Here is a 12571-nt window from a genome sequence, read left to right as displayed (position 1 = left end):
TAGAAGTACAATTTCCTTTCTGACGTTTGTTAATTGATAATTAATTACTTTAATGAATCGCATTCAAGTATTAATTAGAATATTCTAGGTAACTTTATGTTTTATGAATTAAAAGAAAGACGCGTCACTTGCTTAACATGACTATTATTACGAATGGGGAGAACCGAAGGAAAAAAAATATGATCTTTGTAAGTTGGTTGATAGAGGAGTTTCTGTATTTATGTTAGCTACTATTAACTCACATTAATTATAACAAGTGATCAATTAGAAACCTTTTCTTAAATGGAAGGTAAACAAAGACGAGATTTATGACCGTAACTAAAGTTAGTATTCGAATACTCTCAATAACTCTAGCCGAAAACTCTTTATAACCTTGGTTATCACACTTGGTTGGATTTTGCTTCAAGTGCACTACGTTAGAAGAAAGGTTTTGGATAGGAAAAAAAAAAAAAAGGTTTCGTTCTTGTCGTCTCCTTTTGTCGTTAGACCTGATTAAGACTCGGGATCATAAATCCTGTTCTTAGAAGAGTGTTGTTGGACAAGTTTTAATGAACTTCGCTGTAATCCATAAACGTGGTTTTTTTTTTTTTCCACCGAATTCCAGAAATCTGAAGCTAATGTTTTCTCGGCCGTGTCTTCAGGCGGGAGCAATAGATTACCTCTGAGGTGATACGTCGTTATTTGGCTACAGTCATTACGAGACACTTAAGAATACTTCTGTGACGAAAAATATAATTACTGTTTCTAACAAAATTTGTTTAGAAAAAATATTGCAAGTTTAGTACGTTTTCAGCTTTACTGTCACTTGTGCTGAAATTGCAGAAATGATCTTTAAATAAAATAAAATTACTTTACTTCGAATTTAATATGGAAAATGCATAACTTTCAACAAACGGGGAACGTGAACTTGGAAGTGTAACATTCAATTCATAAAATTGTTCTGTAGTAATTGTACTTTATACACGATACTGAAAAATAACATTTTCCGCTACAACTGCAAAGCAAACGATCTTAGGCACGAAACTGAAAAAATCTGATGTGTACACCACATGACTTTCTTGTACGGAATATTAAATTATACGCATTTTTTCCTGCATTTCATTTAAATTCTTTTCCTAGAATTTCATTCGAAATAGATTTCTCATTCAATCAATTCAGTTCTTACTTTGCGAAAAGGCAATAATACATAAAAAACTCAAAATATCTTTATTAAAAATTGAAAAATATAGAAAAGTATTAAACACCAAAAACGGTTAAAACAATTAAAAAACTATTTTTTACAATAAAATGAGAGTTTCTACGCAAAAACAAGCAATACGGACAGCGGGTAAGAAGACATATTTTTTGGTGCACAAAACAGAAAGTTTAAGTTTGGTCCCACTCGTTCAAAAAGACACTGAAGGTGCAGAAACTGACTTAATTCACTATTCTGCTAAGTTCCAACGTAAACAAACACGGCTGCTATGGTAAAAAAAATTAAGCTTATCCGCACTTAAACAACTTTTAAATTGTTGATAATTCTACAAATATTGCATGCACACTGACTAAATGCATAAAATCCCTCAACGCAAGATAAGAACATCAAATGTCAATAATTTTTAAAGCATAAAATACACAATTTACCAAAATATAAGAATAGAAAACTGAGCTCACTGACCCGAGTAACAAGGTTGGTGTATATATATAATTAATATATATATATATATATATATATATATATTTGGTGCTGCCGACTGGAACCAAAACGGGAGATGTACAACCATATGTTATAGCAGTCCTATATACAAAATTTTAAAGTTTTGAGGCTACTCATTTTTGAGTTACGCGAGATACATACATATGTACATACAGACGTCACGAAAAAAAATCTCTTGTGAATTCATTTTAAAACAGTTTTTAATTCGTTTGGGAAAAAAAAAAGTCCTTTATTCTGTCCTTACGTACAGATGTCACGAAAAAAATCCTTAAATTGCATTCGATTCTATTGCTTATAAGGAAAATATTTCTGCTTCTACTGTCTCTCAGTATGATTGTATATTACCTCTATCTGATCTCCCTCATCCTTGAGTCGCCTGTAACTTGCTATACTGATGGCAGCAAAATTGATGGCAAGGTTGGTCTCGCATTTGTGGTCTTCAAAAATGGTCTTGAATTTGAGCACTTTCAATTTAGAATCAGAGATGAATGTACCGTTTTCATAGCTGAACTTTTGTGCTTAAACTTCGCCGTCAAATGGGTCTCTAAACAAAACAGTGCTGTTTCAGACTATCTCATTTGTACTGATTCCCTTTCATCCTTGGAGATCTTAAAATGTATTTCTTCTTCTAATAATATCATTATCGAGATTCAAAAAGAACTGAAAAATCTAAAGGATAAAAATATTTCGGTTTCATTTTCATTTGTTCGTGGTCATACAGGTGTTGTTGGGAACGAACGAGCCGATTTCCTTGCTAAGACTGCGACTAAGCGGGAAATTGACACTTTTGTCAATATCCCTAATTCCTTCTATAAGAAGGTCATGTATGAAAGCATTGTGGAGTCGTGGAATCACGAATTCATTAATTCAAATAAAGGGAGTTTAACTAGAAGATTTTCCCCTTCTATTAAAATGAGATTGTCGTGTCATCATTTCTTCACAAATTATAAATTAACCCACTTTCTTACTGGACATGGGAATTTTAAAAGTTATTTGAACAGATTTCAGTTGAGTCCTGAGTCTGTCTGTGACTGTGTCCTCGGCGGCGAGGAGAATGTTGAACATGTGCTTCTTCTATGTCCTAAATATGAGAGCGAAAGAAAAGTCTTGAAACTGGGACTGAAAAATTTTAATATTAACTGGCCTCCAGAGTTTTACCAATTTATTTCCGAGAGAAGTGCTTTTAACACTTTTTGTCAATTCATTGTAAAAGTGTAATCATCCTTAATTTTATTTCAATTTTCTCTTCTGTTTAGTTTGTATTGTGTTTCATACTTACTTCTGTAAGCCCCATGTGATACTATGTGGTACATGGGGAACTTGTTGTGTTTTTTTTAATAAAAAAAAAATTGCATTCGATAGCGGTCAAAATGGATATTTTCGTTGAAATATGATATCAGGAATTTTTCATGATTACAATACTTTCTTTACTTCGTACAAGGATTTAAAAAGAAGAGGACATCGCTGGAGATAGAAAACAGAATAGAAATTAAACAGTGTTCTTATTCAGATGTGCTGAACATTATATAACAAGAGAACGCAGGCTGTTTACTTAAAATTCTCCACACGTTTAATGGCGATTAGGTGAAGTTGGAACAATCTCGTGTGGCCACTCCTTATCTGGTGACTACACATATAATACTTTTAAAGTTTTAAATAAATAAATGATGCTTTTATTTTTATGTTTGACAGCACTTGTCTAACAAATGTTGATTACAATATTCTTCCACGGAGAAAAATTCATTCTAAAGTTAGAGCAGAATAAGACTGCTTTTAAACTAATCAGACTTGAGTTTGTGGCTCACGTAGATAAATTGTTTCGGTTTAATTTCGTCTCGGATGATGTTAATATGGAAGTATACTACGTATTAAATTCTAGATGCATTATCAAATCTATTACTTAGAAACGCTTTAATTTTTTAAGCAGAAATTTGAGTTACGAGGACACATGCAAAATTTTTTTATAAAATTCAAAATGAAATTTTAATTTGATGTTGAATTCCAACAAAAAGAACTCATTTCGAGACATATTCAGATTCTAGTCTTTGAAATCGAAGTTAAAATTTTGCGTAAGATTCTTAATTCAATTATCTGAAATAAAGCGTCACGTAGTGAATAAAGTGAAAGGAGAAAAAGAGTTTATTATACTACTAGCGGATATGCCAGTTAAGGCAGATTGAGAGTAATGTATCTATAACAAAAGAGAGAATGATACCGCTGTAATCCTTATCGAATAACGATGCAAAAATATGCGATTCAGAGTCATGCATTTTTCAGTCTGATGCGATATGGAACCCACATAAAAAATTTCGATAGAAAAATAAGCTAATTCTCTCCCATTATATCAGCAACATTACCACGAAGTTTTTAACGATTTTCGTCTTTCTAATCAAATGGTCTTAAAAGCTCAAGTTCCGTCCAATATTTCACCTATATTTGATTTTAGTAGATTACAGAGACTGTTCTCACATTTTTTAGACGATGTATATTGTATTCACAAAACTAAATTACATAAAATTCTTGTGTTTTAAATGTTCTATTTGACATCCCTTATTCTGAACTATCTTTCGACACCGCAATTTCCAGGATAATAATGCCTTTTGAAGTGGCAGAAGAGGTATTCTATCCCATTCCTCCCGAAGAGCTTTCCAGAGTCCTGTTAGGGTTTTGGGACAACGTTTGGATAATGCAGTTTTTAAAAGTCCGAAAGCACAAAAATCCATAGGTGACACATCGGAAGATTTAGTAGGGATATCAGTGAAGGGTATGGCCTTGATACCAGTTTTTTGCTCCATTTCTTTTAGGAAATTTACAGTGAATTTTGATGTGTGACTGCTAGCTTTGTTCTGATGGAGTCTCACAGATGGATGGCACTGTGGGTAAAGCGATGGTATTTCATTCAGAAGAATTGGCGATAAAATATGTTCCTGATAGTATTTGGAGTTAATCTTGACATTTTCTTGCACTCTCTTTATTTTTAACTTGACATTATAAGAAACACCAGTAACCATCCTGAATCCATTAGAAAAACTTTCTTTCGATTCTTTGAACCATGTACTTAAATTTTTTTCTCCCCTTTTATGATAATAAATGGCTATTTTTTTGTTACAATCATTTAAATACACCCATGCTTCATCTATTGTGACAATTGTTTTCCATTTTCTTTGGATAAGTGTTTCTCATATAGAATTCTGCAGCGTGTCCTGCGTTGAGCGACATGCTTTGGAAGAAGACGATGCACATTACATTTTTTCGCTTTCTTAAGATTTAAATCAACGTTTATCATTTTGTTTACAGTGGACACCGAGCATTTTAATGATTTTGCAACTGTGCTTTGACTAGGGGGATTTTTCTTTAACATTAAACTACGTACATTTGCAATAGTCGAACATGTCCGTTTTTTCCTTGGATACTTGTTTGGAACTTTTGTCCCACTTGAGGCTCCAATTTGACGGTTTTTTTTCCTTTCTTGTTGATGATATTATCTATCGACGCTTTAGATAGCCCAAACCCATGACTCTCACATCGTTTTTGGATAACGGAGTATGCCTATTTCTCTTCGGAAAGAGCGTAAATGTAGCCTTCGAAACACTGCTTTGTTAAATTCGCCATTTTGAATAAAAACAAAACTTTCAAGCCATAGACGATAACTTGGACATTTTAAAAACATAGTAAAATTGCAATTACTTCTTTTGCAGCAAACGATTTTTTATTACCGCTTACAAAAATCGTCTAAAATATGTGCGAACAGCCTCTGTAAATGTGGCAAAAAATTGATCATGATGGATCAGAAATGAATAACGGGAACAAGCAGACATTCTTCTTTATATGTATAGATTTTGTAAAACTTGCGAATTTCTGATTAGCAAAGACTAAGATTTAAAAAAGAGTAGTGGGAACACTTTTCGCCATTGCTCGCCACGTACGTTTCGAAATAAAGCGTTTTTATCTCAAACGTGCGAGACTGTTGCCACTTGGAAAAATGAGTGCGAAAATAAAAATTCAACGCTTTCAGAATTTTTAATTAATATTTCGGCTGATGAAAATTGTAATATTAATTAAATTAATTGTTGAAATTATTTTACACGAAATTTTGGAATCAGGAATAATGTACTTAATGTTTGGCAATGCTATTTTTATTTCATCGTAAAACTTAAAAATGTTTTATGAACAATCTCTGGAATTTGAAAGCGAGCAGTGGCAACAACTCGATATAAACCAGACTTTCATCTCTAGCTTGCCAGACTATTGCAGCTCGAAAAAATGACAGAAAAATGATCGTTTTTCAGAGTTTTTAATTAATATCTCTTATTTTATCTACTTTTGTTTGGAAAAAAGTAGACGGCGATCTTTTCCAGGACCCACAAAAGAATTGTAGAAAGTTTGGTGACGGTAGCTATAGTAGTGATTGAGTTATTAGCGAACAAACAAACAGACTTTTTTCTTTCTTTATATATATATATATATATATATATATGTTTTGTTCCAGCTTTAGTCGTAGCTTAAATTATCAGACGATAAGTTTTTTTTAAAAAAAACAGGATCCATTTATTATTATTCAGGAGAAATAGCAGTTACAAAATCAGATATCCGGAGTAAATAAAAAGAATTACTAATAACTTTTTGTATGAAGTTTACTGCATCGTGACATTTAAGAAAAGGCCCCCGATATTCTTTTGCGAGTCCTTTTATAGCCTCTGGAAAGGCGGAGCTTCCAAGAAATGACGTCAGCCTCGTCAGCCAATCCAGTTCGCTTTAAATATTTCCAGAACATTCTATAACTCTACGTGTAGAAAAAGCGGGAAAAACAACTTGACTACGGGCTGTGGATTTAGTTCCACGTACTTTCAAATAAGAGACCGTCGCCATTAAAAATGAAAAGAACACACAGTTAGAATTTTAAATGTATTCTTGACTATGGGATTTTATTATTACATATACATATATTTATAGTCCGAATGTATTCTATTTAAGTTAATGCGAGCAGAAAATCGATTTTTACAGGCTGAGATCATTTAGACTATTTGAAAATACCGAAATCTTCAAACATGTAGCATTAGTAGTTTAATCAAACATGTAGTTCGACTGTCTAGAAAATAATTTTGAAATTTAAATAAATATGTAAAGCTTCTGTTTTTATAATCATAACAACATCAGGGACGAAACTTTAGAAATTTGTTCTTACAAATTACTAACCTTCCAGTTAATTTTGATGTTCGATCGCTTTGCGATTCTTTTCAGAGTTGTCGGTTACAATTCATGAAAGCTTTAGTTTCAATGAACAAAGTTATAAATTATATAAAATAAATTTCTAGCTTTATTCCCCACGCATTGAATAAAGTTTTATTTCACTCTTGTTCAATAAAAATCGTACGATATGTTTAGTTTAATAAACCGTGAAACAATTAATTTAAATAATTCATGGTATATTGAACTATGTGCTTGTCAACATTCGCGCTTCGAAAACCATGAGCACAATAATATTCAGGAATCCACTTTTGGTTTGAAACAGCTTTTCGTCCTAAGGCTCGAGGGAGAAATTCTATAAAGTTGAAAAAAATCCATCAACTCCACAAATATTACGTTTTCTTGCCGAGGTAAAAGGTAATAATAAAAAAAGCCCTACCTTGGTTTCGGGGATTTTTTCTTTCTGTGGTGGGCTCGGCAGGTACCGGAAATGTAGTCGCTAAGGTGAATAAAAGAGCAAAGCGTTATTGCTTTTTCGGATTTTGCTTCGTTTAAAAAAAAAAAAAAAAAAAAAAAAAAAAAAAAAAAAAAAATTCAGAATAACGAAAACATTTACTCATTCTTGCTGAACATTGCTCATTCTTGATGAAACACAGCTATCCATGTTTAAAATCTAATTTTATGTTTGCATGTTACGTCAAGCATGTCCAGTAAAAATTAAGAATCTAATTTAGTTCTATACACGAAAATGGAATCAGGTCTCAAAACGTTCGAACACTTGTCCTTTTGAGAAGCGAGCCCAACAAGAACTTATGTAAGTTTCCCAAATCGAAGTGATTTATTTAAGACCTTTTACTTTTGAAAATATCATGGTCGTGCCGGTCGATCAAAATTTGAATCTGAGAACAAAATATTTGTTATTCTAAAGCAATTAAATTAAAATGTTACCCCTAAGCATGGGTAATCTTCAGTTACAACTTGTAGAGTCATTAAATGAGCAACGCCTTCGCCGGGAATCGAACCACGGACCTCTGGAATATCGACCCAGCGTGCAGAACCACTACACGACGAAGGCACGCTAGAAAGGCGGAAGAAATACCTTATATACTCCCCCTTTTATAGGGCGACTGGGGCTTTTAGGGGACCCAATCATCATCCACCACCCTTTTAGTTCGGGCGCCACTGTACCGACATTAGGATTTTTGGAAGCAGGCAAGATGAAAAATTAGCAACCATCTTCGTCTGGAATCGAACCCACGGACCTCAGAAATACCGGCCCAGCGTGCAGAACCACTTAACCACGTAGGCGGGAGAAACACCTTATAAACTTATAAGGTAGTTCTCCCACTTTCCTAGCGTCCTTCGTGGTGTAGTGGTTCTGCACACTGGGCCGGTATTCCAGAGGTCCGTGGTTCGATTCCCGGCGAAGGCGTTTGCTAATTTGTCATCTCTCCGGCTTCCAAAAATACCTAATGACTCTACAAATGGCGCCCGAACAGGGACGGGTTGTGGATGATGACACTACACACCCGGGATTTGGCGACTAGGTCCCCTAAAACCCTAGTTGCTCTTTAAAAAGGGGAGTATATAAGTTATTTCTCCCACTTCCCTAGCGTGCCTTCGTGGTGTAACGGTAGCACGCTGGGCCGGTATTCCAAAGGTCCGTGGTTCGATTCCCGGCGAAGGCGGTTGCATATTTTTCATCTTTTGTGCTTCCAATTAACCTAATATCTCTACAAACTTGATGGTATTTACAAAGCATTTCCAGTCAGATTCTATAAAATTATCTTTTTCTTATTATTAACATTTTATGATTAGAGAATCTTTGTTTTTTATGAAGCAAGAAACGGTTGACAAAAGCTACCATCCAGTTTATTGTTTAATCTGAAGTGGCAAACTTTTGCCCTTCTATGGGCATCTGTAAGCCCAAATTTCGAATTTGCTCTATTATCTATTTCAAATTTTGATTGTGAAAATTTACGTTGTGGAATAACGAAACAAGATACGATGTTCTGATATTTCTAACATATGAAATAATGGCATCAATCAACTTCTTCTCATTTACATGTTTCGAAGAATTTGTAAGAGAAGGTTTCATGCGATATATCAGCTAACAAAAAATTTTTTTCATAAATTCTCATAATTACAAACTCAGCGATTAATTAACAAACTCAGCGATTTCAAAGCGATCTATGGCAACACTGCTCGAAAAACACCATTTTTATCTCCAGCACATGAGACTGTATATCGGATATTCTAGATTAAATATTTTGCGATATTGCTGTTGAACTGAATTTTATGGTTTGAGCGAAGAATATAATATTTAATAAGTAAAGGTAACACACAAAATCTTAAAACAAAAGTCCCTTTGAGCGTTATATAAAATCTGAAAGCTTTCAGATTTTTTTAAAATTTAAATTAAAATTTTTCAAATAATGTATCTAACTGATCTAATCTAACTTTCAAATAATGTATTTAACTAATGCGTAAAGTTGAAATACGTTTCATTTATAATGTATCCAAATGATAAATTTGAGGAACGTTAGGAAATTTGTTATCATTCATAAAAATACGTTTATACCACGACATTATGTTTCTAGCTGGTGCAAGATCATTTGTTACTTCAATTTATGTTTTACATGTTTCAATATTTAAAAACTTTTTTAAAAGTTCTGACTGTTTAAAGGTAAATTCGTTTTCAATTAGTTAGACTGCAAACTGTCTTCGGATTGCAGTTGTCTTATCTGAATTCATTTGGTGAAATTTTATAATGATAAAGAACATTGACGTCTTTTGATTTGTTGCTAACACTTGTAACATGATCACAAAAAAATGTGGAACAAAATATCTATGTTAGATTTACGTTGTGGAATAACGAAACATGATGCGATGTTCTGATATTTATAACATATGAAATAATGGCATCATTCAACCTTTTTCTCATTTGCATGTTTCGAAGAGTTTGTAAAAGAAGGTTTCATGCGATATATATTCAGCTAACAAAACATTTTTTTTTCATAAATTGTCATAATTTTTTCCGAGTTGCACATTTTACGCAACTGTCTTATGTATGCAACTGCGGATATTTTGTTTATAGAATACAAGATAGTAAAGAGGAAAAAAGATTTTGATATTCTTAAAACGAATTTCATGTTTTAATTCAATATTTGGATTACTGTCACTAGACATGAAACAACAGAAGGACTCAGCATGAAATTTCCGATAAAAAAACATCAAATAATACCATAGAGTGAAATGTAATTTTAAAATTTCCTTTAAATGCGCAGTTTTACCTATTATGCTTAAAATGCTTTAAAATTCTGACCTAATATATGCATTTTAGTTCTGTCGTAATTACTCAAAACATTCCGAAAATGGGAAATTAGATGCCTTCGAAGATATTGATAGTAAAAATTTGTTACTATAATTAAGCATTCTAAATTTGCTTATAAGGTATTTCTCCCGCCTTCGTGGTGTAATGGCCAGCACACTCGGCGCGTATTCAAGAGGTCCGTGTTTCGAGACCCTGCGAGAGCATTGCTCATTTTTCAAGTCTCGTGCATAAAAAAAATCTAATGTCTCTACATCCTTTTTATCTCTAAATCTCTTACGGCCCACCAGCGGCCGGGCGGTAAGGTCGCTGAACACTGGTAGTTCGGTTCGAGGTTTTATTCGCGGAGAACAGGCTGGCTGCATGGGCGTTTTCGTGGGTTTTCCCAGGTGTAACGTGTAAACGAGCCAGTTTCCATTAGGAAGTCCTCAACGAAGGCATCCTCGAAGCTTTGCCGTAACCACATAAACCCTATATATCTCTTAAATGCCTTATTATCTGATTTACTGTTTTTCTTTATATGTTTCAGCGTTGTTGTCTGCAATCTGGCTTAATATATCACTTGCGTCATCTTAATAATCGAAGTTTCATATATACGAAGAAAGGATTTCGCTAAATGACCAATAGGAAAACTCAATATATCAGTTTTATTGTATTCGCAAAGCCGTATACAACTTTCATTTTCCATTTTACTATAATCATAAATATTTCGTATTCGGGTTTTTCTGGCCTCAAAATCAATTACCATAAATATTCAATTTCTACTTCTGCGGGATTTAGAAGCGTTTCGCCTCAGAGTGAATACCGATGAAGCGACTATCACATTTCGTAAAATTGGATTTAATTTTTTTCAAATCTTCGGTAAAACCATGGATGATAAATATCGTTTCCTTCAGCATTCGGTATTTGTTGCTGAGCGATCCTTTTGATTTTCACCAGGAAACAGATTAATCGGTCATTTCGTTGAACCGAACAATCCAAATGTCACCATCTTTTCCCGTTGATCAGGAGTTTTAAATAACTAATAGACATTTGAATGATATTAAAAAATACATAAAATATACAAAGCAGCCTTGCTAATCCTTTTCTATTTTCAGAAGGAATTATTTAATAACCTATTGTACCGGGTGGTTATAATTAAACTTCCCCTATAACCGGCATCTTACAGCGAAAACGGGTGAACGGAATGCAACGAAATTTTGTATATGCGCTATATACGAGATGCGGTCACGAAATTTCGAAAAACAATTTTTAGTTCCAAAATGTCCACCAGAGGGCACCTTTTCGGAAAAAACGTGAAATTTAACACAATAAACAACCAAAACGGAATACAGAAACGATATAAACAACCCAGAAAAAGAATTATGAGTAATAAAATGAAAAATAGGGAAAAGCTGTCAGTTGTAAGAGAAAAATGTCGAGATTTGCATGCTTGGAAAGAAGAGGAAGCTTTATGCAAAAAAGGTTAGGGTATAAAACGTTTACAGAGGGTGTGATGTTCAAGCCGATGTTTCGGCTGTACTAATGAAGGTCTCCTTAGTTGAACGTGTGTTATTGGTGGAGCTATTTTACGAAAACAAGGAGAATGCTTCCGCCTTTCGTGGATTTCATCGTAGAAAGAATCTACGGCGTGGACCAATGTCTACTAAAGGTATCCGAGCCATGATTAACTCTTTCGCATCGAGAGACGACCAAATCTGTTTTCAACAAACATCGAAAACGCCCGTGTTTACGAATTTGTCTTGGAATAGTTTTCCTTTCCCCCTTGCTGCTCTTGGAGGTTTTTCTGCGGCTTCTTCCATTGTGTGCAGTTTCACTTTAGGGCCGGATTGCACCTGCGAACGTCAATAGCTTTCCGTATTTCTCCTTTGTTTGCTTCAAAAGAATGATTGACATGTCTTTTAACAACTCGCGAAACCAATGAGCCATACACTAATGTGGAGGGGAAAGAACTAGGTAGAAAATAAACGAGGCTTTGGGGCGGTTTGCCGTTGCCTGAATGAACGGGCGTTACGAGCGACTTCGATGCGAAAGAGTTAAGAGATTTAAAGAAACGGGAAAATTAGGAGCTCAACTTGGAAGAGGCCGTAAACGTTGCAGTTTTGATGGTACTTTTTTGTACTTGTACACTGGTACTTGTTTTGATGCCGTCAAGACAGCTGTTGACGCACAGTCACTGACATCAGAGTTTTGGGGCAATAGCGCACGTGCAATTTCTCTACGGACAGGGTATTCTTACAGTACCATCCAAAAAAGTATTCAGAAACATAATCCACCACTTCCCATACGCGATCCGGTATAACCAAGAGCTGTTTGATAGGGACAACCCACAACGTCACTCATTCGCAGTCAGTTTT

At 34.2% G+C, this 12571-nt stretch overlaps 2 protein-coding genes across 2 annotated transcripts in view; one reads left to right on the top strand and one right to left on the bottom strand.

Annotated features, from left to right (window-relative positions):
• The window catches only part of LOC118188057 (prolactin-releasing peptide receptor-like), a 335927-nt gene that overhangs the window by 229518 nt on the left and 93838 nt on the right, over window positions 1-12571 (top strand). The gene's annotated exons all lie outside the window — the stretch shown is intronic.
• The window catches only part of LOC118188968 (uncharacterized), a 162648-nt gene that overhangs the window by 65299 nt on the left and 84778 nt on the right, over window positions 1-12571 (bottom strand). Inside the window, exon 8 of the mRNA XM_085812237.1 lies at window positions 7323-7382. Within this exon, the coding sequence (XP_085668363.1) occupies window positions 7323-7382 (60 nt within the window). The remainder of the gene's footprint in view (window positions 1-7322; window positions 7383-12571) is intronic.

This window comes from Stegodyphus dumicola, chromosome 1 (assembly GCF_044657685.1).
Source record: "Stegodyphus dumicola isolate Sdum_Otavi_A_Nest chromosome 1, ASM4465768v1".
NCBI lineage: Eukaryota > Metazoa > Arthropoda > Arachnida > Araneae > Eresidae > Stegodyphus > Stegodyphus dumicola.
The sequence above is the reverse complement of the archived record's forward strand: the minus strand, read 5'-3'. Positions and strand labels throughout refer to the sequence as shown.